Source organism: Ambystoma mexicanum, chromosome 3p (assembly GCF_040938575.1).
Source record: "Ambystoma mexicanum isolate Mex_15411 chromosome 3p, UKY_AmexF1_1, whole genome shotgun sequence".
Classification (NCBI taxonomy): domain Eukaryota; kingdom Metazoa; phylum Chordata; class Amphibia; order Caudata; family Ambystomatidae; genus Ambystoma; species Ambystoma mexicanum.
The window spans coordinates 704,684,073-704,711,757 of NC_090925.1; the positions used below are offsets into that span (position 1 = coordinate 704,684,073).

Sequence of the window (27,685 nt, forward strand, 5' to 3'; positions counted from 1 at the left end):
TCGAATATCTGAAACAGAGGACAACTTAAGAACAATGAACCAGCAAATGTCAGGAGCACTAGCCCGCCTCAAAGCATTGGAAGAAAGGGTGGAAGAGGGGGAGGGCAGGGCAAGACGAAACAACATTCGGATCCTCGGCCTGCCGGAAAAAACGGAAGGAGCAAGCATGGAATTGTTCCTCGAGCAATGGCTCGCGGACATCTTTGCCCCCAAGACCTTGTCGAACTTCTTCTCAATTGAACAGGCCCACCGAATGCCAACTGGCAGGCAAATCCCAGGTGCCCCACCCCGCACAGTGATCGCGAAACTCCTGAACTATAGAGACCGAGATGCAATACTCCAAATGGCCAGAACCAAGGGCACTATAACGTTCAACGGCTCCAAGATAGGTTTCTTCCCGGATTTCACTAGAGAAGTGCAAAGAGCTAGACAATCCTTTGGCCCTCTTAAAAAACGTCTCCAGACCCTCAACGTAAAATACGGACTCCTATTCCCGGCGCAGCTGAAAATATACTTTAATGGAACAACTGTGCACTTCACGGACCCAGCTGAGGCATGGAATTGGGCAGCAAGACACCTGGAGGGTGACTGGAGGCCAGACGGAAGACAAGGTAACGGTAGGAATCGCCCGAGACGAGACAGGGTACCTCCTGAACTCCCGCAACACCAACCCCAGGCACAGCCAAACAGGGACAATGACTGAAATGGAGAATAAGGTACCCATTCGCAGTTACGCTTTAAGACCCGGCACCATGTTATTAGACCATGTTAACAGCGAATTAATTGTGAACCCGATGTCTGTATAACTGACGGCCCAGACCACGCAACCCCCACGGCCGGAACAAGGCAACTTAAGACTAAGTAGAGTTATACCACTTGAGGAATAGTTCTAGGTTGATGAGTTGACTGTCCCTTGACAGTCGGTTGTATTTGTATGTTCAGGCGACAGGTACTTCAAGTTGGGGTGGAGTATAGGGTGGGGGATGAAAGGGAAAGTTTTAATGTTGCTTTGTTAGTCTGGATCCATAGCATGTCCAACCACAGACCTAAGTGCAACCCTCTGCATATTACACCCTGCTGTACTATGTATTGGGACCATGTTCCCGACAGACACACCAAAGGGAGGCAGCTCTCCCGACCCAAGCATCCTGCGTGCCCTCTAACGGGAAGCTCTAGATGACACACCCACAAACACACCCACCCCCACCCGATCGCCCCTGGTCCCTTAAGCTGCTCAGTTGGAATGTGAACGGAATGGGCTCTGGGATTAAAAGACGTCTGATTAAGCAACTGTTGAATAGGCACTCTCCCAAACTGGCCCTTCCATCTGAGACGCACCTAGCGGGAACACACTGCACCCTTTTCCAGAGAACAAATTACAGGACCGCATTCCATGCAGGGTACACGATGGGATCCAGGGGCACCCTTATTCTTATACACAAGAGGCTCCCGTTCTCCCCACAAGTTGTGGAACTGGACCCACGGGGTCGCTATGTACTCATTCTAGGTTCACTATGGGGTGAAACGCTGGCCATTGTGTCAATATATTCCCCACCCGGACTGGGCCAGGGATTCTTGGAGGATATCACCACTCTCCTAGGGAAACACCACCCAGATCGATGGGTCCTGGGGGGAGACTTTAACGATGTCATGTGCAATGCTATGGATCGTACCCATCTTAGAGGGCATAACCCGGATGTTCCCACGAAACTCTCCAACTTTGTGTCCGCCCTAGGCCTCCGAGATGTGTGGCGCGAATTGCACCCCCAAGATAGAGGCTACTCGTTCCACTCTGGAGCCCATGGTTCCCTCTCTAGACTTGATTACCTCCTGGTCCCGAACACAGACCTATACAGGGCAATATCCGCAGAATTCCTGCCTCGTGGAATCTCGGACCACTCCCCCCTATTGATTGAAATACGAACGGACTCTGTAACCCCCCCTAGAACGTGGAGGCTAAACAGCTACCACCTTGGCTTCCCAGAATTGGTAGACCGCCTTACGGAGGTGTCCGATGAATACTTTGACATAAATATACCAGCAGTGGATGACCCGGTGGTGGTGTGGGAGGCTTATAAAACGGTGCTGCATGGGGAAATCATCTCCTGGGTAGCAAACAAAAAGCGGGAGAGACTTCAAAAAATAGTAGAGGCAGAGGCTGAAATGGTCCAGGCCGAAAGCACGCATATTCTTGACCCTACCCCGCAGACTCAAGGGTCCCTCAAACTAACCACAGAAACCCTCAGAAATATCATGCTAGATAATGCCAGGCAGGCCCACTGGGACACCAGAGCGAGGATATACGAGCTGGGGGACAAGGCGGGCAAAATGCTGGCCTGGCTGGAGAGGAGGGAGGAGGGGAGACGTCATGTCAGGGAGATTGTTGCCCCGAGTGGTGTTGGGTACCAGACGGATGCTGAAATAGCAGAGGCATTCGCCCAGTTCTACGCGGAACTCTACCGAGTCCCGACAGCACCTTTCGACCCGACCCTACTGGATGAAATTACACTCCCAGCACTGACACCACAACAACGGGAGGAGCTAGAATCGGATCTCTCTGAATCCGAAATAGCCGAAGCCCTAGCGCAACTCCAAACAGGGAAAACACCGGGCCCTAATGGTTTCCCGGCCGAGACCTGGCAAAAACTTGGAGGGAATAAAATGGCGACCCCCCTTTACAGGATGTTTCTTGGCGCCCGCGACCAGGGCACCCTCCCACCTGACCTATGTAAAGCCACCATTGTGGTCATTCCCAAACCCGATAAGCCCCCGGAACAGTGCGCCTCTTATCGGCCTATCTCGTTAATTAACAGCGAAGCCAAGGTTCTTGCTAAGCTCCTTGCTAACCGGCTGCAATCAGTGATCCATACCTTGATCCACCCGGATCAATGTGGCTTTATGCCACACAAATCAACGCGTATGAACCTGCGCCGGCTCCATCTGGCGCTGGAGCGGGCCCCGATCATTGACACCCCTCTCGCCCTACTGGCAGTAGATTTTGAAAAGGCCTTCGACTCGGTTAGGTGGGACTGCCTTTGGGAAGTCATGAGGCGTATGGGGTTCGGAGACAGCTTCTTGAAATGGGTGAAATTACTCTACACTAACACTCGAGCGGAGGTCAGAGTGAATGGTTGGCCGTCCCGGTCCTTCCCGTTGGGAAAGGGCACGAGACAGGGCTGTCCCCTCTCTCCCCTTCTCTTTGCCCTGGCAATTGAACCTCTAGCCCTTTGGCTTCGCCAAGACGCTGCATGGACGGGGTTCAGATGGCCTGAAGGACATGAGGACCGCGTCTCCTTGTACGCAGATGACCTCCTGATTTACCTGGGGGACCCAGCTCGGTCCTGCCCCAAGGTGACGCAGATGCTTACCCGTTTTGGTGACCTTAGTGGGCTTAAAATCAATTGGGGAAAATCAGTTCTCTTCCCGGTGAAAGGCAATGTGCAGGCTGACCCTCGGGAATGTCCGTACCGAACAGAACCGCAAGGTTTTCGATACTTGGGGATCTGGGTGACCACAAACCTGAGTGAATACACACTACACAATTTTCAACCGGTCCTTGACCGTTTTGTCAATGACGTCCACCACTGGAGACTTCTTCCTCTTACGCCCATGGGAGGAGCCGCACTCTTTAAGATGATGACTCTCCCAAGGTTTCTCTATGTCTTACAAAATGCCCCACTAAAGATCCCAGACTCCGACTTTAGGCGGGTTGAATCCCTTTTTCGGGAACTAATATGGGGGGGTGGTCAGCCGAGGATAGCGCTAACTACGCTCCAAAGATCGGTTTGGGAAGGAGGGATAGGAGCTCCACGCCTCCAAACATATTATTGGGTTGCACAGCTGGCAGTGGTCAACGACCTGCTTCATGGAGATAGGGAACTGCCCCACATCAAGGCCGAGGTTGCAGCCATGCACGATACCGACCCATGGCAACTGCTATACCAAACTCTTCCGAGACCCCTTCCACCAACGACCACGATTCATACTATTGTGGTTTGGAAACAGGCGCATAGATTCGTTGGGTGGGAAAATAGTGTAACTGTGGCACAACCCCTGTGGAGAAATTGTAACCTGCCCGAGATAAAGAAGCTTCAACCATGGCCCCGATGGGTAAGGGCTGGGATTCTGAGGGTTGGGGACATTCTTGAGGAGGGGGACATAGCCTCGTTTGAAACTATCCAGCAAAAATTCCAACTCCCGGGCACTGAGCGATACCACTATGTACAGCTGGCCCACGCCCTAAGAAACCACATACCTGCAGGCACCAATATCCCGGATTACACACCAATAGAGCGTAACATATTACCAGCTCTCATCCCCACCAAATGCACCTCCATCCTATATAATGCTATTACATCCTTTGCTACGCCAGAACTCATGACCCTGAAAGCTAAATGGGAGGTGGATGTAGGGGTGATAGATCCAGAAGACTGGATCCAAGTACTAATGCACCCAAGGGAGGTGGCCGTTTCTTCCAGGATTCGGCTGGTTCAATTAAAGATCCTGCACAGGGTCTATTACTCCAGGACGATACTATATAGATGGGAGAGAGCCTTGAACCCGAATTGTCTCCGCTGTGGGGATGAGGAGGGGACCTTCTTCCACATCCTGTGGGCATGCCCCCAAATCCGCACCTTCTGGAGTGAATGCTGTACTGTACTCGGCAATGTCTTGGCGTGCCGCATACCACTAGACCCGAAGATTCTCATTTTGGGTGTTCCGGATGAGATTGGACTTACTAAATGGGGCAAGCTGCTCCTGAACACAGCAGCGGGACTGATGAAGCGCAACATAGCGCAAAAATGGGGAGCCCCGGAGTCCCCAACGATGGAGCAATGGGCAACAGATATGAACATTTGTGCCACTATAGAGCACCGAGTATATACTGCCAGAGGATGCCCTACTAAGGCGGACAAGATATGGGGAAGGTGGGAAGAGAATGGACCCTAGAACCGGCTGGACCCTGTTGTGTGCAGTGAGGGGGATATGGTCGGATTGCACTAAAACCTGGGGTAATGTCATGGGTGATTGATACTTGATCTGTTAATGTTTGAATTTTGGAAGGACATGCTAATCCACAAAAGCTGTTGTTGTGTTGTTTTGAATGTAAAACAATAAAAAATGTTTTATTAAAAAAATAACAGTTCCAAGCTTCTTATTTATTTATTGGTTATTTATAAGGCGCTCGTACAACAAGACAGTGTTTCAAAGTGCCAGCTCTTGGAAAAGATCTCCCTTCCTGACGATTCAAGATAGTTCACAAAGCTCCAATAAGGGGTATCCCTTCCCAAAGGTTTCAAGGTAGTTCATTAAGTATCAAGGGGTTTCCCTTCCCCAAGGCTTGTAGTCTTTCATCAATTTCACAAAGTTAAATACTTAAATCCCAGTTCAGACTAAGTTTCCTCTAGATTCACCCACAAGCTTTGTTGCAGGTATTTCAATTAGCTTTTCCATACGTGGGTGTCCTCAGTATAGGCACAGTTGTTGGATCACACGGTCCACCCATTACTAGTCACGCAACCGACACACCTAACTTACGTTGCCACTGTTCCAGCTTTACAGTGGGATTTAGATCAGGCTCATTTCACATCCTTTTGTTGCTTTAACATTACTTGTTTACCACCATTCACATGTTGCACTTTCACATACTCTTGTGGCTCTTGCCATTACTTATTCTCTCAAAACACACAGTTCCTTGATATAGTTCACATATGGCTCTGGCCAATGCTTGTTTCCTCAGAGTACACAGTTCCTTGATATAGTTCATAGGTTTCCACAAAACTGCTTTCATTCAGATCAGTATTCAAATGCTTACTTTCATTCGGATGGGCATTCAAAAAGTGCTTGTTTCTACTTGAAATATTATTTGCATTTTACTTTGATTCAGCTTATCCGGATATGGCTCTCCCAAGTCAACCTGGTTTCTTTCCTTGCCAGGCTAAGGCTTTTCCATTTCCTGCTATTTCTTTATAGAGGCCACCACCAATATGGCCCTGGCGTCCCTTTTCCGCTTCACAGAACTCACCAGTCTCTGCTGGCGCTTTTGGTTTCTCTCGCGGTGGACTGTAACAACAGCTATGGTGAAGTCTGCTTTGCTTTTGTTTCCTTCGGCTTCCTCTGGATTCTACGGTGTCCACTTCTCCCAGCGTCTCGGGTATGAGCTCCGGTTAGCCTCGTCCAGCTTGCCCACACCTGCAAACGCCCTAGTGCTTCTCCACTGCTCTAGAGTCCCCGCAGCCTGCTGCTTTCTTGTCATGGTTTTCATCAGTGAGACACTTCGCACCACTTCACCAGCACTCGCTCTTCCCTCTGCATGACTTCCCATGGAGTTTTGGTCCTTTCACGTCCACAGCCACAGCCGACACCATACTCCTTCTTCCTGTATTCTAGTTATTTAAACATCCCGCTGAGCTGATTGGCTCTCTGACTATTAGAACGCACATTGATGGTTCTAGAGTCTTTTGTCTCTTTTATTCCTTCTTTCTCGTCCCAGTACCAAAGCGGTGTGTGTAAGAGTGAATGCCAATGGGTAAAAAGGGGTCTGGCCTACAGTAGCCCACAAAGGTTTGGGGCATTGAGGGGACATTTTGAGAGGAAAAGGGGGAGATCATGTCTCATCTAAATATACCTCATCTCTTCTCCTCTCCCCAAGTCTCCTTCACCCCAGTAGTCCTCCCTCGCATATCCACCCCCAGGGTTAGGATCCGATAGCAACAGCCTTTCCCTGGTCACCTGGGGTGGGGGGGGGCATATCTTGGGGAAAGCACTGAGTATGTCCTCAGATTCCTCACATTACCTATAGCCCCATTCTAGCCCAACTCAGAACGTACACCTGCTTCTTCTCAGCCAACCATTCAACCCTCCCTTTCCGCTTAGCCACTTAGCCTCTCTCTTGGGCTGCACCCTTTCTTCATTGTCTTCACTTGCCTATTTCTTGTACTCTTTGTCAAGCATCTTGATTTTGCTCCATTAGTCTGTCTACTCACTTTTCCCCTTCCCTTCTCCCATTGCCTTCTCCCCGAACTTGGTGTAACTTCTGCATCAGGGTCTTGCCCCCCTATCTCCCTACTTCCCCAGTGCACCCGCACTACTCAAATAAGATGCTCCCATGCTCTCCAAACTCATCTATCCCCCTTGTCTACCGCACAACAGCAGCTCCTCTCCCTCACCTTCTGTCACTCTTTCACTTGGCCTCTGGAATGCACAATTACACCGCACCAAGTCATCCTAAATCACTGACCATTTTGACTCTTGTGACCCTCAACTTTCCCCTCTTCCTATCACAGAAACCTGTATCTGCCCACATGACTATCTACACTAGCAGCTCTCCATGCAGACTATACTACTTTCTCCCACTCTCCCAGACCTGTTGAGAAGGACAACAGTGTGGGGTTCCTTATAAATAAGACCCTCAACACTGCCTCTCTATGCCCATCTGACATCAAATCTTACTTGTTTAAATATGCCACTATTCAACTCCTCCCTCCCACTGTTCTCTCTGTTCTGGCTCTGCCACATCTTCCTACTTCACAAACCTAATCTCCTTGCTTCACTATCACCCCAGCAAACGTTCATCTACCATGTAATATTTGCTCAGACCTCCTAAGCCAATGTCCATCAACTCCTCCCTTTCTGCTAATGACTTTGCTCACTACTATTCCTCTAAAATCTGTACCATTTGTGACACTCTCTCAACCCTCCTCTCTCTCCCTTCCCAAACATCCTTCTGTCTACCACCTCACTCTCCTACGTCTTCTATGCTCCAACTTTCCCCTACCTCTCCTATTAAATTAGCACCTGTCCTTCGCAGTGCCAACCCATCTTCCGCTCCTATTTTTTTTTATCCCCAAATTAGTCTCAACCGCTTGCCCTTATCTCTCTAAGCGTTTTATCCTCTCTCTGTCCGCTGGACGCTTCCCTGATTCCTTCAAATATGCCACTGTCTTAGCTCTGTTTAGGAAACCCTCTGCTGAATCAAACACACCAGTAGACTATTGCCCAGTTTCTCTCATTCCCCATCATTCAAAAGCCCTTGAGCGGGTGATCTTCGACCAGATCACTAAGTACCTTGAGGATAATGGATTTGAAGATCCAGCTCAATCTGGCTTCCATAGTAAACACTCACCCAAGACTGTACTCATGCATGTCTGCAACTTTCTCTGTAATGCTCACTACTGCAAAGTGCTTTCTATACTCATCCATTTGGACCTTTCTGACACTGTCGACCCCTCCTCTCTTCTCCTCGCTCTCCAGGACCTTGGCTGTTCGCAAATCTGCTCTTGCAGTAATCACTTCCTATCTGGAACATCAATCCTTTAAAATCTCTCGGACCTTGCAAACATCTGACCCCTCATGCGAAACTCTTCAAAAATGGAAGCCATCTTTCTCATCTTTATGCTATTGTACAGACACCCTTCGTGGGAATGCTTCCTCCATCTGTAAATGTGTTATTGCGAGTCATTTCTGTTGGAAATCATCATCCCTGTCCTCCACATAAATACAAATGCAAATTTTCGAAACTGGAACTACCATACCACATCCCCAATGTGGGCCAGACACCATTAGGCCCCTTGCCCACACCTCTTACACATCAGGGTAGACCAGCATTAAGGATTAACACTTAATTAAAACCTTGGATTAGCCTGCAGAGAAATGATAAAGCACCCTTCCCCAATGGAGAGAGTCTGCCGCTCCACCTTAAATATACCTCCAGCTCTGCAAAAGGAAAAAGCTTTTCCCTTTAAAGGAAAATATTTCCCTTCACCAGACACTGCTAGCGCGCATGGTAACATTGTTAAAACGTTGTTTGGAGCATTCGGGAAGTTATTTCACCATTTAAAAGGGACATTCCATGAATTAGGCAGTCCCCCAAATACATAGTTTCAATCCCACAGCTCTTTGACCAGGATTGTGTCGGAAGGAAAACCGAGTTACAGAAGTATTGCCTCTCGCAGAGAACCTTGCAGAGTTACAAGGACCCAATCTCACAGACTATTCCGTGAATCCAAAAGTGTAGGAATATTATCCTGCCTGATGTCATCATGAAGTCGCACACTGGAGAAAAAGAAGAGCTCAGCTCAGCTCAGTGCAGACAGCATCTGGGACGGCTAGAGGAACAATTCTAAAATCCAAACTGGCAGATAAGTGCACCAGGGAAGCCAGCCATTCTCATCCCTCACGCAGTCGCCACTCGCAGCAGGGACGTCATTTCACCAAAATGCCAGTGGTAGTGGAAGTGACCTCACCCGACCCTTGACCTATAATGACCCCACCCTGAAGTGATGCTGCGGAAGCGATGGAACACGACCTTTCACCCTTGACAAAACAGGAAGTGGCATCACACGGCATTGTTCCTAAGTACACTACGAAAAATATGGTTACAATATCACTATAATGCGATATACATTTCATATAAGAATGGTTCGCCATATGTATCATTAAGATCCGTTTGTATACGCCATATTACCAAATTACTGTGAATGCAAGCAGACTCCATGGTCAAATGATAATGATGTGTTATTATATAGCACTTATGCTTAAGCGCTTTATATAGAAAACATATACATACAATATTACCCAACCTGTGTTGCTACTCATTTATCGACCTCAGAAGGATGAAAGGCTGAGTTGAAGTGTTTAAGAACAGACTAATTCAGTGACTCACGAGTGTGCCTGAAATAAACCTTTAATGAGTCTAGTAATTATTGTGTTGAATTCCAAAAAGACACATTATATAGTATTCCTATTCTTTCTTATTTGGGGTAACTGCTGAAAGTGTTAGACTTGTGGAGCCCCTTTTCATTTTATTTTAAGAGGCCTGAACAAGTAAGCCAGCCACTCCAGAAGCAAAGAGCTATATGGCGCTGGCCACAGCCCAGGAGCTTGCATTAAAAGATAAAATTAAAAAAGACACTTTTTTTAGGGGTAGCAAGGGAGACCACAGGGGTAGCAAGGGAGACCACAGGGGTAGCAAGGGAGACCTCAGGGGTAGCAAGGGAGACCTCAGGGGTTGCAATTGCGACCCCTGGCAACCCCTAAATGACGTCCCTGACTCGCAGGTTCAGATCCCCCATGAAAACACACCCAGGGAGAGGAGAGAACCGACTATTAAAGCAATCAGACCCATTGCTGAGTGGGGGTTGCAGGAAGAGGAGATTTGTGTTCAAGGAATGCTATGGATTGGGAGGCAGTGGAAGACCAGGAGGCTGCAGGAGGGGAGGAGAGTGGAGAGGTGGCAGCAGAGGAAAAGATGAGGAAGTGTGTGGGATATAAACAGGCGAGTACCGAGGTGATGGTAGCAAAGGATGAGGTAAAACGTGCTGTTAAAAGGAGGGATGAGCTCAAATCTGGCGTGGAGTGATTAAAGCAAAGCAAAGGTGGGAGCGGGTAGATTCTGGAGTGGAGCAGAAGGAGGCGGTGGCAAGAGACGGAAGCAGGAAGGGGCAATAATAAGAGAAGTGGGGTCGGAGGAAGGAGGTGGTTACAGTAAGAGGGCATAGGTAACATTAGAGTCCAAGAGTGAGACAGAACCAGTTGTGACATCAGGGGAGAGTGGTACAGAGCCGGCGAGGAGGCTGGAAAGGAAATCTACAAGCAGGAATGACTGAGAGGAAGATCAGGGCCTCCCCAGCCAGAATAGACAGCTTCTGGGGAGGCAGGCCCAGAGAGTGGAAGGAGGAATGAGACAGGTTCTTGGAAAGTATGGTCAGTATAGAAAGCACACAGGTAAGGCCTCCCAGGCTTGGCTAGGATGCTCAAGGAACCCCTTCTCTTGCTCTCCCTGCCACCTATGACAATGACCTGACAGCTCCTGACTTTTGGGAATGGTAGTAGCCCAGGAGTACAGGACCCCAAAAAGCCTGCACCTAGAGACAAGGAAAGAAGAGGTTTCAGGAGTTCTGCGAGCCTTCAACACCAGATTAGAGGGAGGTGGCACAATCTCCCAAGTGCTCTATTAAATGGTAATTGGTTGCCACTTGCCAGAGCCATGGGGCCAGGCACCCGCAGGTAGCTGGAAAGGCACCTACAAGGAGACGCTGACCCTCCCTGTCTGTTGTTCTGGTTACATTAACTTTTGAATGGGAAGTTCCCCACTGCCTTTAGTTTGTCCTCGATATAAAATCTTTTAAACTTTTTTTTAAACTTTGAAGAAACTGTGGTCTGGGCAGCCTTCATGGTTCACCGCTTGCTGCAACGCGATAACTACAACTGCCCACACCCATCCTCTCTCCCCTGGTTTACCTAAATGATTTTCTGCTCCCCTGGATTGGGTTTACCCTACCTCTTGTCACCTGAGAAGCATAACCTTTTCCTGGATATTGGCAGTTGGGTGAGTGGATAAATCACACAGGTGTCTGAAATTGACTTCCGTCCATTTCGGACTAGTCTTTTTTCTGGATTCTCGCACACACATGAACCTGTGTGGGGAGTGGAGCTGACAGGGCTTTGATCTTCCGCATGTCCGCTTGACCGCCTGGAATATACACGCTGCACGACTGTGCGGCCATTATATCTAAGTTAGGATTTCTGAAGTCCGCTGGATAATATTAACGCTGCAGGGCATAGGGAAAGAGCTTGCAGGATTGGCAAGCACATTTCTTAAGGTCACTCTTAAGAAAGCCATGGGGCTAATGTGATGATCCCCTGCTGGACCAAAGGCACGCTTGTGGAGAAGCCTAGTCGTCTTCCCCCATGCCACCATTGGGTCCCTCCACATGAAGCTGGTGGTAGGGCCTGGTACCATGAGTCATCTTGAAGCTGTAAACTGGGCCTCGTTATAGGATACCACAATCCTTACCCCTATGGATGGCAAAGATCCATTTGGTTATAAGAAGATAGCCCTGGTAGGATATGATATGATAAGTCATTTATAACGCGCCTGTACACAAGTGTTTCTAGGCGCGATAAGACAGGGAGGGGGAAACAGAAGAAGGACAAACAGCGATCTTACTAGGCCTTGTGTCATTCAGATCGCACAAGTGCAGGGAAGAGGGGAGGGGAGAAGTGGCAAGGGGTTTGGGGGGTGAGGAGAAGTGAGGGTGACTCAATAAGTGCTGCCAGAGGGTGGCTCTTAAGTGCAAAGAGAAGTGACTGCAGGGTTACAGATACAGACCCTTAAGTGCTGAGGGGGTCTGGAGGCTGTGGGAGGGCAACTGTACATGCAAGAGCCTGGGTCCAAGTTCAGGGGTGGCCAGGTGACCAGTGTTGCCTATATATGATATTCCCATATATGCACACCAATCTAGACCACATACACTGCTGATCCGTAGGGTCTTTGTTTCTTCACCCTTAACAAACACCTTTATTGTCATTTGATCTTGCATAGTTAGCCAGCTGCATCCAAACTCCCATAGAACACTTTCTGTTGTAATCGCACAGTCATCTACGGTAGTTTGCTTCCAGACTTTTAATATCCTCTGCAATCCCAAAAGGGCATAAACACCTGTGCATATATTTCACTGCAGAGGTTATATCATGGCGCAATCGTTGTTTGGCTGCTTGTATTTTTTATATCATAGCGTCTCCTTTTACAACCTTCATTGTTCCATATTTCTCTAATATTCTTATAATTTTGCTTCGTCATGATTTTTTCTTTAATGTGATTAACCATAATAGCGAAATCATGGGTAAGGGTGGCTTCATCCTTGACCATTCCAGCCAACCAACTAGTTGCTAATATACTCAAGTAGATCATTTTTAGCCACTAGAAGCGTCATTAAGGTACATTTGTATTTTATAATGGAAAACGTAGGCCTCAAGAGGCATGAAGTGTGTGGATTGGAGCGGAAGTATGCAGAAGGTAGTATGGAATCTGTTGTGTTTTTGGGTGAAGCGCAAGTGTGCTGTAGTTGGAGATGCGTGCCTTGCGTTCGTTCTTCCCCTGTCCTCATTTGGGGAAGACACTGAGGAAAGGGACAGGAAGTAGTAGACACGTGGCTGTTCTATGCCTCTCAACCTGCTCACTACATACTTCTACCCCACATTTTCCTGCAGAAATGTGCTTCGAGCCTCAGCTGTTGCAGCACTTCGACCTGGAGGAGCGCTGGATGAGGGCCCGGCCACCGCACATGGAGGAATGCCACTGCACCCCAAAAGGGTCCTCCTGCAAACGTGCCCACGTCAAAGGTAAGACCAAAGAGATAGAGTGGGGGTGCAGGGCTCCTCTGTACGGGGTCTTGACATCAATCCAAAGAACAACATTATTTGGGCTGCAAAGGTACACCAGCAAGGCTCCTGTGGACCCTGAACTGGTGGACCTCACAAAGCAGTCTGTCAATGATGTCATCAGTTTCCCTCTGGCTCCACAATAGGCAATAAAAGCTCTCTCAAACAAACATCTCGCCCTCCATTCCTTTATGATATGATATAATAGGTTATTTATGACGCACTTAATACCCAGAGGTTTCTAAGCACCGACCCAGGGATCAGACCTGTGGTGCTCCGTGTCGTCTTGCTTCTAAAGCAAGCACGTTGCCCTTGAGCTATCCATCCCTCTCTCGCACACGCTCTTCCTATCTCTATCCCTCACACACTCTCAATAGATACATTGTACTGCATATGCAACAAGGATTTGGGAATTGGTAGGTAAGGGAAGGGGGCAAGCTGGAGACTCCACGCATTACCCTAAGCAACATGCTAAACGTTATGGGACGTAAGAACGTGGGGGCCCAAGAAAGGGAGGCTTGAAATTTGGGCTCACCAGGCACCCAATTCTCCTACCTTAGTATGTTGGTTTGCAGGGTGGGAGCCGCCTCAAACCTTACTTCTACCATGCTCGGGTAGGGTGTTCAGTTGCCAGCTGGGACATTAGTCCATCGGGGGCAATGCCTATCCAGGCAGCAAACAGCATTTGTCAGACAGTCGTGGCAAGGGTCAGAAGCCTGTGTTGTTTCTCTTAGAATTCCACCCCAGTGTCTCCTGCGAGCCTCGAACTACTCTCACATAGTGCACATAGCCAGAGGAGGCCAACATGAAATTGTCCCCTTGGCCTACTGCCCGCCAATGCAATAAAACCCTGAAAACCATGCAGTATTGTAAGGTGTAGACTGGGAGTCATCCCTGGCTCAGGAGCTTAATCAGGAAAACTCCAGCTGACTGATTCTACTCATCCTGCCCACCGCCTTTGGCACTGCCAACCACCCGATACTCTGTTAAATATCAAACAGGTGGTTAAATATCATCACAAATTATAAAATGGATCCTCTGGTTCTGGTGGGGAAAATAAAGGCACGCTTTCCTGTGGTGCGCGGAAGATGCACGCGGTGTTGCAGATGGTGGATGTACCCTCAGCAGTAGCAGAATGATGCGGTCTGAATAAGGCAGACACGATGGGAGGCACAAGATCAGAAACACCTGTGCCCAATGAGGATGGCAGCATGATATTGCACGTTATTGTCTGGGTGCGTTTGTGTTGCGATCCAGATTAGGGTGCACGCTTCAAAAAAGATCTGGTTCCAGTCTGTTGTAGACAAATTAGGTGATCCTGATGTGCTTGTTTGTTTGGGGAGGATGACTCACCATTTATGGAGTGGAAGAGACTTAGTTGGAAAATGATTTGCTTGTGATGATGATCGGGATCAGAAAGGCGGAGGGGACAACGAGAGAAAACAAGCTGCTGTTATTCCCTGTTCTGTGCTCTGTGATGTAGAAGCCCAAGGCGGTCAAGTACCACTGAGAGACAAGACGATGAACGTTTTATCAAATCTGCGTCCCATGTCACCTCACAGAAGAGACAAATGCGACCAGCATTATGTGGCCTGCTGGGAAATATGCCCTGCAACTGCTGGAGACATCATCTGGACTTGCCAGAGCAGGCAGGAGAAGAAGGAAACTGGGACCACACACACCAATTTTCAGAGCTCGAGGAAGATCCAAAATGGCTGCCAACCCACAATGGCCCTGTGTGAAAAGGGACCAGACATGAAACCTGTTAAGCAATGCCTTGAGGAAGAAAGGAGAGTTCCTTATAAATAGCCTTTCCACAGTCCCCAGGTGGACTTGCTGGCTGGCTGGCAGAATAAGAAGACGGTGTAGACTGTAAAATTGCACTTGAACCTGGGAGGTGCTTTGATCCCCTTTTTTAGCCCTTGATGTGGCAGTTGAACCAGAAAGTTGATTTGACCCTTGGAACAACGCTTGTACCTGAGAGATGAGCTGTCCCCCTGAAGTAGTGTTTGAGCCTGCCAGGCGCTTTTGACCCCTGATGTAGCTCCTGAGCACCGAGGTGCATTAACTACCCCTTTGAATTCAGAATAGCACTTGCACCTGAGAGACACTTTGAATCCTAAGTGGCACTTTTACTCTGTGGGGCGCTGTGAATCTAGAAACAAAATCTGTGGACTACAATACGGAAAATTGGAATGCATCTACCCTGCGTTGGGCCTTGTGGGGTCCATTGACTGTATACCAGCAGGATAGTATGGGAAGATGAAAAACCTATAAAGACCTGGCACCTGTCTGAGACACCGGGTTCAGAGGGTTGTCCAGTACTGGCCCTTGAGAGCCGGAATCCTGACGGGTCTTCAGGATATCCCTCATTAATATTCATGAGAAAAAAGTTGCATACATTTAGACCCATTGTATGCAAATGTATCGACTGAATATTAATTAGGGGTATCAGGAAAACATGGCACAGATCCAGCCCTCGAGGCCTGGAGTTCACCGTCTGGGCGAAAATCATAAAAAGGTCAAACCTGAGGACCTGAGTTGGCAGAGTGCTGGGGCAAGGAACTGGTGTATTTGTCATACCTCATAAGCGCACGTGAACTTACGCTTGATAACTGAATGCCCTGATAAAAATGGAAAGGGTTACCCCCTTGTAATAGTTATCTGCATTCATGAATAAAAAATAAAAGGCAGATAAATGCAAAATGTTTTAATTTGTTTTGCTTGCTTGAATAATACCACGCTTTCACTGCTCTTACAGTATAATGAAATTCGAGGACAGGTGAACGCTCCTTCAGATAAAACCGAAATGTATATGAGAGAATCAATAAACACTGAAAAAGGTTGTCTCTATCTCTCTAGTGTGAGCTAGCCTGTGTACTCAACAAATTAGCAAGCCCGAGGAACGTGGCTGGGTCTGTGGTTAGGTGGACTAATGCATCCACTACTTGGGCCTCCTGGTTACAGGTTCGAATCCCGGCAGGTCCACTCACCCCTTCATCCTTCCGAGGTCCATAAAACGAGTACCATTATGTTGGGTAACTACACATCTACTATTTGTGCCAAGATGCCCCTTCAGGAGTGAATGTGCACTTTACAAATATGCCTGTTATGTTAAGGTGGCATGCTGGAAGAGAAAGCAGACAAACAAATCTCCTACCCAGTTGGTAGTGGTAGGAGGCAAAAGAGAGGTTGAGCACTAGGCACTCTGCTGATTCCTACTTCTCTCTGCACCATGTAACTCATTACAGCTTCACTGCCTTTTCTCATCATCAGCATGATCTGGGACATTCACTGTGTTCACAGAGGCTCCTTGTTAACCCCCAACCTTTTTTAAACATATCTATCAAACCCTATATGACACTGTAGTCCAAACTAGGCTGGAGCCCCCAACGGTACGCAGAACAAACAGCTAAGCTGACGTGTCTTAGGAGCCCGCTTTTCAAACAACACCAGACTTAACCTTGCAGAAACATTGGATGCAAGACAACTGTTTGAGGCTCACCAATGCAAAAACTGAGATTGGGGTCTCTGACCTGTGATGAAGTCCCATGTTTTAGTTTGGAGGATATGGCTCGGGGAGCCATAGGGGCTGGCGACCACCACCCGCTATGCAAAGTAGACTATAGAGGAGACAAATGGAGGATCCGCCAGGTAGCCCAGTCCACACCTAACCTTTTTCAAGGAAGTCAATCCGCTTCCACTGAGGGACACTCTCCTCCAGAACTGTGCTAATAGTAGTGTCTGCAATGCTCCTATCAATGTATTTGTTCCGCCTTGCGACTGCTGCCTTTCGGCAGTCACTCTCCCCAGGGAAACACAAGCCTGTGAAAGGAACTTTGCTCTGAGAATTGCTTCCACGTGACCAATTCATAGACAAACAAATGCAGGCCCTGTGGATGCTTGAACCTGAAGATCCGTCATGGATTTGCTAATTGAAGATGTCTAACTCCAGGTGCCGCACAGGTCCCCATCCATGAGCCAGGAGCATCAATGCTAATGGATGCCAGCAGGGATTAGCAACCGCATGCTATCACCAAATGCCTGGAGCCAGAAAACCGATCCACAGCAGCAGCAACAAGGAACATAAGTTCAAAATGGCAGATGGCTTGAATGAGGGCTGGGTCAACATGTAAACGTGGAACCAAACTGGAATCAACTGAGACACAGAGAATCAGTCTCCATCCTCGGTGGGGATAAGGACACAAATCAGCATGGTCACTCAATTACAGGAGCTACAGGTGGGCTTGCATAACTATAAACATTGCTAGTGTGTAGCAGGAGGTGTGGGAGTTAGAGGTTCGGTGAGAGATTGCGAATCAGTGTGACAAGGAAGAGAGAGAATGTGGACGAGGTGTTGGACTCGAACAAGGATGAAGAGGGGAAGCAGCAGGGCACAAGTTGAGGGTGCACGCAGGGGGACGGAGTCCGCCCACTTTTTTCAGAGGGTGGACTCCGTCCCCCCCCCAGCTAAAACGAGAAACATTGATTGTCCGCTTTGAATTTATGAATTAAAGCCGACCTCGGGATCGAACTGCAGTCCTTAGGTTTGCAGGCCGACACTTCACCACTGCACTATATAACCTGAGGAAAAACAGCAAACAACTATGGGTGAAATGTGCCATTTCTGTACTGCAAGGCCCAGGGAAAACATTTGTATTGGTTCTTGGAGTTTAAAACATGCACACCTTTTTTAATTTCCAAAAACACTATTAGAAAAACATATCCTCTCTTGGTTTTGTGTGTGTGTTGATTTTATGAAAGGCAAATTCCATTCGTCCTGTGCAATTTGGGTGGTTATGCAAACCCAATTTAATGAAATATGCATATTTCACCTTGATGTGCTTATTTCTGGCGACGTCACATCCCATTGCATTTGTTGTGAAGCAGGATGAGAGGGAGAGAGGGAGAGAGAGAGAGAGAGAGAGAGAGAAGGGAGGAGGTTGTGAGAGGGATAGAGGTTATGTATGATTATATGGAGTGAGGAGAGAAAGAGAGTGAAGGATGGTTAACATGAACAGAAGCCTGGGAAACATAAAGAGGAGGAGGAGGAGGGAAGGATCTGGAGAAGAGGTAGAAAGTAAAGGAGATGGAAGGAAGTGTATGAGAGGTGGAGAAGAAAGGTGTTTAGAGAGGATAAACACAGCAATAGAGTAAACAGAGAAAGAGGCTGTGAGGTACCTGCCGGGGATCGTGGTGTGCGCAGCTTTACACTGAAAGGACAAAAGACATGACCACACAGATTGAGTATATCATGTGAACTATTTTATTGCACGCTTTGCGCGCTTTCATTGATACTGGTCATGTGACCAGACCTGCCGTGTTGCCTAGGATCAACACCCCCCCCCCCCAAATAATATTGTCCTACCCCATTTCTTCGATCCATCTTCTAGGCTTTCGGATGGTGCGGCATGGTCTGCTCTCAGCATGTGTTTGTTATTCTTCTTCACCTCGTCCTCCTTCCAACAATACTTCTCTCCGTTTCCGACTCCTCTTCATCACCTGAGTATCCAGATGTATCTCGCAATTGCAATTCTTCTTCACTTTCAATTTGATTAACCTGAGGTGTGCCATGACCCACTCTTATGAAGAATTAACTGCTTCTTGTCACTGTCCAGCCTGCTCTTTCGGCAGTGACCATCGATCCCTTCATGTCTGTGATTGTCAATGGTATGGGGTCAAATGGCGTGGTGTCCTTTTCGGAATGAGTCTGACGTACAAGGACATGGTCCCCTATACTTAAGTTTGCTTCCTGAGCTTGGTTCTTGTGGTCAGCGTATTCCTTCATCTTCCCTTTGGACCTGTAGTCCTTGCTCCATATTTCCTGCTCTTGTGTACTCATCTCTTTCTGCTGGTTCTCATGATAATAAAACCAGCAGGCAAGGGGGGAGGAATAGTGGTCTTCTAGATTGAACAATAAAATGTGATGGTATTGGAAATACTGCAGGACGTGGAAAGCTACTGACCCCTCCCAAAGGACCCGTCTCTAGAAATACAACAAGAAATTTTGGAAACCACCCAATAAAGAAGAATTGGAATATCTCAACAACTCTGAGCAACGACTCCCTACTTTTTATGCATTACCAAAGATTCATAAGAACCCTGTGTCACCTCCATGTAGACCTATAGTGTTGAGCCACTGTGTACATTTGTTGATATATTTTTAAAACCAATCAGCAGGAACACAGAAACATACATAAGAGATACCATGCCCACCATCAAATTATTTGAAGGACTGGACTTCGATCCTATCCACAACCTCTTGGTTCCAATGAACATAACATCTCTTTACACCACTATCCCCCAAGAAGAGGCTATTGACAAGATCAGATTGTTCCTAACTCATGGAGCTACTCAACAAAGAGTGCCAGCAGAATTTGTTATAGACTTGATGAGCTTTCCCCTAAAGAAAAATGTATTTCTACATGCCTACCAATACCATCTACAGATACGAGGAACAGCTATGGGAGTGATATTCACCCCTCGTTTAGCAATACTGTATATGGCGGCCTTCGAAGAGAAGTTTGTTCTCACAGAAATGAATCCTTATAAACCACAGAGTTCCAACTGGTACAGATACATAGTTTACATTATCTTTATCTGGAAATGAACACAGGAGTCTTTGAATAACTTCCTCAACTGTCTGAATGGGTGCCATCCAACTATCAAATTTACTATGGAGGCAGACAAACACAAAATACATTTTCTTGATCTTGTCCTCACAGGAGAGGATGGACATTTGAAATGCTCGCTGTATAAAAAAAACACTGACAGAAACACCACGCTCCACTTTTCCAGTTTCCACCCATGTCACTAGAGGATAATTTACCCTTTAGTCAGTTCTTACATCTGAGACGTAATTGCACCTCTATTGAGGACTATCATGAACATCCTAGCAACTTAAGCATAAACCTGAAGGACAGAGGTTATCCAAAGAAACTAGCGTCCCATGCTTTAAAGAGAGCCAGATATGTACCAAGAGAGACACTACTAGAACCTAAGGACAAGGAAGACAAGGAAGAGAGACTCACATGCGTTACGACATATAACACCAACTCCTTCCAAATCAAACAAATGATACAGAAATACTGGCCAATGATTAAGACGTGTATGCCGAACACACCACCACCCCTATTTGCATTTAAGCAGTCAAAGAACTTGAGGGATAAACTGGTCCACTCAAGAACTAAAAGAACAATGGTGACCACCTCGAACTTGACTTGCGCCCACTACAGGAGTCACTTTCAATGCGGGTCATGCAAAGCTTGCAAATACACAACAAAAACCACATCATTCATGTTTGATGAAAAAGAATGGGAACTTCGATTTTTGTCTAACTGTAAAACCCCTAATGCAGTTTACGGCATAGAATGCCCATGTGGCTTAAGGTATGTAGGCCAAACTTCGAGAGCGGTCCGCATACGGATACATGAACATAGATCTAGAATCTGTTGTAGGAACTTGTCCACACCTCTAGGCTCCCATTTTATGAAAAAAACAGCATAAAGTGGAGGATTTGAAGTGGTGGGTTTTGGATATAGTACAGCACATACCAAACCCACAAAGGGCCCTGTTAAATAAAGAGGCACATTTGATACATTGCCTCAACAGCTTTGAAAGGGGCTTGGATGAAGAATTGACTGCATTTGGATGAAGATGCTAAACGAGGAGAATACCTTGGAACATAGAACCTCTATGAAGCAAACATAACCAGGGTCAGGTTTCCCTACAAGTACTTGGTCCGGCCCAGCTGCATCATAGATCTTACATTGCTGCCCAGTCAGACATACATTGAGCGACAGCGAGCTAAGCTATCTCCCAGTATCTTTAATGTTCAATAGTTCTCGCCATAATTATGAGACGGCTCTGTTCCTTCAAGCATTTTCAATTTTTAGTCTACACAAGAGTAGTGTTTCATTTAAATATTTCCCTCATTCGCTTCTAGCAAGATAATTATATAAGAGGGCTCTCATACCCGAAACAGGAACTTTGCCATTACAAGATGGCCGCCTGCTTTCTCGACATACTTCATATGGAGCTTGTGATATCGCTCACATGACCAGAAGTCCCTTGAGATTATTTACTCAGTGTTTACAGACACTAACTGCTACGATGCACGCCACAGAGATGGCTAGAAACCCTCTTACTATACGGGGAAGTCAGGAATCACGCGGTATTAGCCTTCAAGTTTTTTAGCACAGTACACGATGTACAGGAATAACTTACAATCTTTTTACTGCACCCCTCCCCGAGTTATTTCACACATATTTCACACGATCTAAAGGCAACATTTGCATACAGGCCGTCAGTAGCCCAGCAGCTCTGATACCTGCTACAAGAAATTCCCAAGTAACCTTCCACAAAATCCATCCACCCATAGATTCGAGCACATTCGGCGGACAGAGGTAATTGATGTGCATCTGTTACAACTAAGAAATACCTGAGTTCTTAGGTCCTTAGCAGCAATCTAGTTCGCTAATTTTCCTTTATCCCTTCCCATACTTGCCGCTTGAAGGTATCTCTTTCCTTCCATCGAATATGCACGAGTGAGATTACATAATCACGGAGCCTGTGACTTCCCGACTTCCAGGCGGGGTGTTCTTACATGACCGCCAGCCATATGGGACAGGTACAACTATCCTCCTGAATGTTCTGGTCACACCTCCTCGGTCCAACATTTCAACACGCCTCTAAGGCCAGAGCGTTCCCTTAGATAATTCAACAAACATTTTATTGGAGCCTCTCTCTTTTTTTTCAAGTATTAGAGCGCAACGACTACTGCTCTCTATATCTGAATCAACTCTGATACAGCTTGTCTGCACACCCACCACCCCCCAAAAAGCAAACAGCCATTCCCCAGAGGGTAAGTGCAATTCAAAGGGTACTCGCCACACAACAACTCAGAGATCCCTTCCTTTTCTCCTCACAGAGATGCCTAAGGTGATTGACATATCACTCATATGTGAGCTTTCTTTCCCTCCCTCTTCTCCTAGTTTTTTCTCTTTTATTTTTGGTATGTTAATTGGTAGTATTCTGTAAGATTGATCACTATTGGGTGATGATTTTTAAATAATGTTTAGTTCACCTTTAATCTCACTCAGTAGAAAGTGTCTCTGAACCTGTCCATAGGCCAGCATTTGATGAGTGGATGTGGTCTCAATGAGTCCTCACTGATGTGAGCTCTTAATATGTGTCTTGTTCCTCAGGGGTCGTCCTAAATAATTTGATCTTCGTCCTGAGGAAGGCGGAAACAACTTTGTTACCACCGCCGAAATGCATTAGCCATGCGTGCACCTTACAGACATGCAGAAAAGTTTGAATACCTAGAATTAGAGCTTTACGTAGACCCCTGAGCCCACGCATTGTCTATATGGCAGGTTTTTCCAATTACAGCACCTAGCAATTAGCTAGATAGAGAGGTACCCCAACATCTAATTAAGATTGGTTGAGGTGCCGGTTTCCTCGAAAGTTAGTGCTACTTTTTATCATTATTCATGTGTTATTTATGTCAACTGTTTAATTTTACTGTACGTTAAGGCATGGCTGAATGGAATTTTCTTCAGTCATCACTGTGATTTCTTATGTATCATTTCTTGACTTTTGTTCTTTTGTTCTTTTACAACAAGTTGCATCTAAATGCATTCATGAAAAAGCTTGTGCCTAAATAAATGCATAATACATTTTGACATATGGCACAAAATGAAACATGCTTTAACCCTGATTTCTATGATTGAGACAATTCTTGTTTATCAGCTTTCAATCGATAGGTGTTAATTTCAGAATACGCCCATCAATTCTCACATTATTAAAATAACAGAAAATAAGTTTCAGTCAATTTATTTTCCTGTCGGGACAACCCCTTCTGTTATAATTTACGAAGATTCCCGGTCCCGGGCAGAGTAGGGAATGTTCCTCATGTACGGAGGTTCTCGTGAGGTAACCTTGAGCGTAGGGTCCTGCCAACCATTAACTCTGCCGGGCATGTTGCTGTGGAGTCGTGGGGCATGTTCCTGTAGTCCCTCAGTAGCTGGTAGAATTATTATTCAATGCGAGTGAGTGGCATGTGAGTGATGTTTGCTATCCTGATGGCCCTTTTTATGTTTGCAATGAATCGTTCCACTGCCCCATTTGCCTGGAGCCATAGTGGTGTAACCTTCCTGTGGTGGAACCCCATGTAACCAGCAAAGTTGTGAAAGTCTTTTCCAGTGAATGGAGGCCCATTGTCAGACTTGACCACTTTGGGCACCCCGTATGCTGAGAATATTCTGTCGAGTGCCGGGATCATGGTTGTTGCGGCTGTGGAAGGCACTAGTTCTATTTCCGGGTATCTTGAGCGCTTGTCAAGTACTACTAGTACGTATTCACCAGATCTCAGTGGAACATAAAAGTCAATAGCAACCTTTTCCCATACTTCCTCTGGGAGCAACGTCATGTGCAGTGGTTCGGGGAACGATGGGGGTTGCAGACTGAGGCATATATGACATGATTTCAACGTTGACTCGACTAATTTGTCCATGCCGGGGAACCACACCTTGATCCGGAGAATAAGTTTTGTGGACACAATGCCCCTGTGGTTTTCATGTGCTAATTCTATTACCCGTTGGTGGAGGGGTGTCGGTTTCATAATCAGATCCCCTTTGAGTATAAGCAATGAGGGAGACAGCGACAGTTCATCCTTTGACCTTGCAAGTTTTATTTTTATTTATTTATTTTTATATTTATAGAGCGCACTGCAGCCCTCGGGCATTGAGGCGCTATGAAGGACATGTAAGAAGGCATGATTCAGGGTTACAAGAATGCGGCCCCGCAAAAATACTTGGTGCAGAATGATAAAATACATGGTGAACAGTTACAATTGGCATTCCAGGGAGGCAAACAATGAGTGCATCTGCTTAAGGCTATTTAGGCATCTGTTTAGACAAAGAGCCTAGTCTTGATGGCTTTTCTGAAGGCAGCGTGAGAGTCAATCTGCCGCAGTTCTGGTGGGAGAGTGTTCCAGTGGGTGGCAGCCATGTTGGGGAAGCTTGAGCCGCCAGCGCGCACTTTGTGTGTGATGGGTGCAATTATTCTGTTGGCGTAGGCCGTTCTAGATGGTCTGGAAGTGGTGTGGGGGATGATTCTGTGGGCTAGGTAGGGTGGCACCAGCCCATGGAGGCATTTGTGCATCAAGGCCAGTGTTTTAAACACAATCCTCTCCCTGACAGGGAGCCAGTGAACCATCCTCCTGATTTCCGAGATGTGGTCGCATCTTGAGGTGCCTGTGGCGGCTCTAAGAGCGTTGTTTTGAGCTAATTGGAGTTTAGCCAGGTTTTTGCGAGAGGTCCTACAAAGAGTGCATTGCAGTAATCGATCCTGGAGCCGATAATCGCCCTGGCAATAGTGAGACAGTTTTCTTGGGAGAGGAAGGGTCTAGCTGTGTTGAGCAGTTTGAAGTCGTATGCTGATGCAGAGGCGACGGCATTAACTTGCCTGTTCATGGATAGGTCAGGTTCGATGTGCACTCGCAGAGTCTTAATAACTTTGGAGACTGCAATGGGGATGTTGTCGATAATGAAGGATAAGCATTGCTCGTCCAGTTTTCCTAGGGTGCCTGAGGATCCAATTAGTAGAAGTTCTGTCTTCTCACTATTGAGACAGAGCCAGTTCTCTGCCATCCATGATTGGATAGTAGTGTAGATGGCATTGAGGGTGTTAAGGTCAGACTGGTAGTCACCTGAGAGTGGTATTAATAACTGAGTATCATCCGCGTAGTTAGTGTAAGAGATGCCTAAGGCATCCAGAATTAAGAAGAGTGGCCTAGTAAAGAGATTGTATAATGTGGGGGCAATACAGGATCCCTGTGGTACGCCGCATTTGATGTGACTAGGGTCAGCACATGAAGAGTCAGAAAAAACCTTCATGACTCTATCCTGTAGAAAGGAGGTTATCCAGGTACAGGAGCTTGGAGAGAAATTAGCTGCGGTGGAGAGGTGGTGACATAGGGTCTGATGATCCACCAGATCGAAGGCAGCGGAGAGGTCCAGTAGGAGAAGGAGCGCGGGTTTGCCGACGTCTCTGAGATCGTCCATTTGGTTTTTTAGATCAAGCAAGGCAGTTTCCGTGCCATGTCTCGGACGGAAGCCAGATTGGTGTAGACCGAGGAGGTGGTTGTTCTCGATGAATTCTTGGACTTGCAGATAAGCTGCTTTGTCCAGAATTTATAGTAGGAACGCAAGTGCTTTGAGGAGTGCCCCGTCAAGCACTTAATTGCTCCCTCCCGATGCCTCTGCGGAGTTCCGCTGCCCATTTAGGATGCACAAGGTCGCGAGGGCCAAGGTTGCATCCTCCGCTGTTGCCCTCGTAAGTTCAGCCATTTCGATGGCTTGGGGCACCGTGTGATGGACGACGTAGTTGATGTAACCGTCCGCCCTGTTGTTCACCGCTTATGGTCTGTCTAATGGATGCTGTGAAAGAAAAACAGCCGGGTTCTCACCTTTTCCAGGTTTGTGCGTGATGACGAATTTGTATTCTTGGAAGCAGTGCCCCATCTTGCTATCCTTGGTGGCATCTGAGCCGTTGGTTTTCCATAGATGACGAGAGCCTGGTGGTCCGTGATGATGTCAAACGGTTTGCCATACAAAAATAGCTGGAGTTTTTGCACGCCCAAACAACCGCCAGGACCTCCTTCTCTGCCTGTGAGTATTTATTTATTTCTTTTATTGTTTGCTTGTTAGGCGCTTATACAATAAGAAACACTGTTTCAAAGTATTGTTCCGCCTCCGAGAGGCTCTTTTTGGCATAGGATACAATCCTCCTCTGTGCATGTGCACAGCCCGGGTGTTGAGCGAGAATTACACCGAGACCGATGGGTCTCGCGTCCACTGTCACCTCTGTGTGCATGTTGGGATCAAAATACGACATGTAAATGGCCGCCGCTATGTTCTTTCTAATCCTCTTAAAGGCCTTCTGCTGTGCCGTAACCCACTCAAAATGGTTGATCTTGTTTTGTCCAGGACTGTAAATGGGTGCATGTGGAGGTGAATTCTGGCAAATAGCAAATACAGGGAGCTTGCCAGGCCTAGGAACAACCTCACCTGTGCAATGTTCGTTGGGCTAGGGGCTTCTATTAGTGCTCTGGTCTTGTCTGGATCTGCTTGAATACCCTTTTCTGAGAATATGTGACCGAAATATTTCAGTGTAGTCTTGTTGAAGGCTCACTTGTCCTTATTCAATGTTAGGTTTGCATTGTTGAGGGCTGCACAAACTTTCAGCAGTGTTGCATCATGGGCCTCTTGTGAGTGACCAAAAATCTGAATATCATCGCTGTAGTTGATACAGTGCGGTATATGACAGATGATCTTACGGATATCTTCTTGGAATATCTCTTCCGTTGAAGATATACCAAAACGTAGACGTTGGTAGCGGAAAAATCCGAGGCGGGTGGTGAAAGTTGTGATGTATCGCGATTCCTTGCTGAGTTCTATCTGGTGATAGCCCTTATTCAGGTCCAGATGGGAGAAAATGTTTGCTCCGTTGCGTAGATGCATCATGTCCGTGATGCGTGGAGATTGATGGTGTTCTCTGTGTATGACCTGGATGGGTGCCAGCATGTCTACGTACAACCTTATTTGTCCTTCTGGTCCCTTCTTGGTCACCGGTACAACTGGGGACACCCGGGGCATTGGGCCCGAGGTTGGTTCAATGATGTCGGTTTCTACGAGGCCGAGAAGTTCTTTCTCCACCAGGTATTGGATGTTAAAAGGAATCCCTCCGAAGTGTTGCGCAATTGGTTAGACTGACTTGTCTATGTCTAGTTGGATCTTTCGTCCTTTTAGCTTTCCAATTCCCTTGAAGATTCCAGGAAATCTCCCAGCTATTATGGCAGCAGATGAAATGTATTTGGCATTGAAGCTGCCAGGACGGAGGACTCTTGTTTTCCGAATGCACTTGCAATTTACACACGATTTTGCTACAACGCAGTGAATGTGGAATATATACTCTGCTTATGAGCATCAGTCCAGGCATGTACAGTTGCCCCATGTAGCAGTTATGAGAACACTTGTTGCAGCACCATTAATTTTGAGCAAGATATGTCACCTCTTTACTCATGAGTTTTAGATTCATGATTGCAGACAATATACAGCAGGCATAGTTTCTCTTGTCCATGGAACCGGTGGCTGGACAATTAATATACAATTTAGATTCCCTGATGAAGACGTGGATTAAACAATTCCAACACGTCGAAACCGATCGGAAACTGAAATTTGTTGGAGATGTGATCAAGCAAATTGCAATTATAGTGATTTATAAATGATTGTCATTTTTCAAATCGTGTATCAAGTGAAATAAATATTTTTGATATGCAATACTTGAATAGAGTCCTCTGGATAATTCTTCAGTATACATTGTTATGGTAATACCCTGGTTCAGAATGTAGGGTCTTCCTGCGTCTTCAGCATAGTAGTTGATATGCATTTGTCCGCCATCACTTGATATAGTATGTGAATGAGTCCCATTTGTACAGCTGATTAAAACTTTATGT

At 46.8% G+C, this 27,685-nt stretch overlaps 1 protein-coding gene across 1 annotated transcript in view; it reads left to right on the forward strand.

Annotated features, from left to right (window-relative positions):
* The window catches only part of F12 (coagulation factor XII), a 379,673-nt gene that overhangs the window by 200,048 nt on the left and 151,940 nt on the right, over positions 1-27,685 (forward strand). Inside the window, exon 6 of the mRNA XM_069651529.1 lies at positions 12,994-13,125. Coding sequence (XP_069507630.1) covers positions 12,994-13,125 — 132 coding nt within the window. The remainder of the gene's footprint in view (positions 1-12,993; positions 13,126-27,685) is intronic.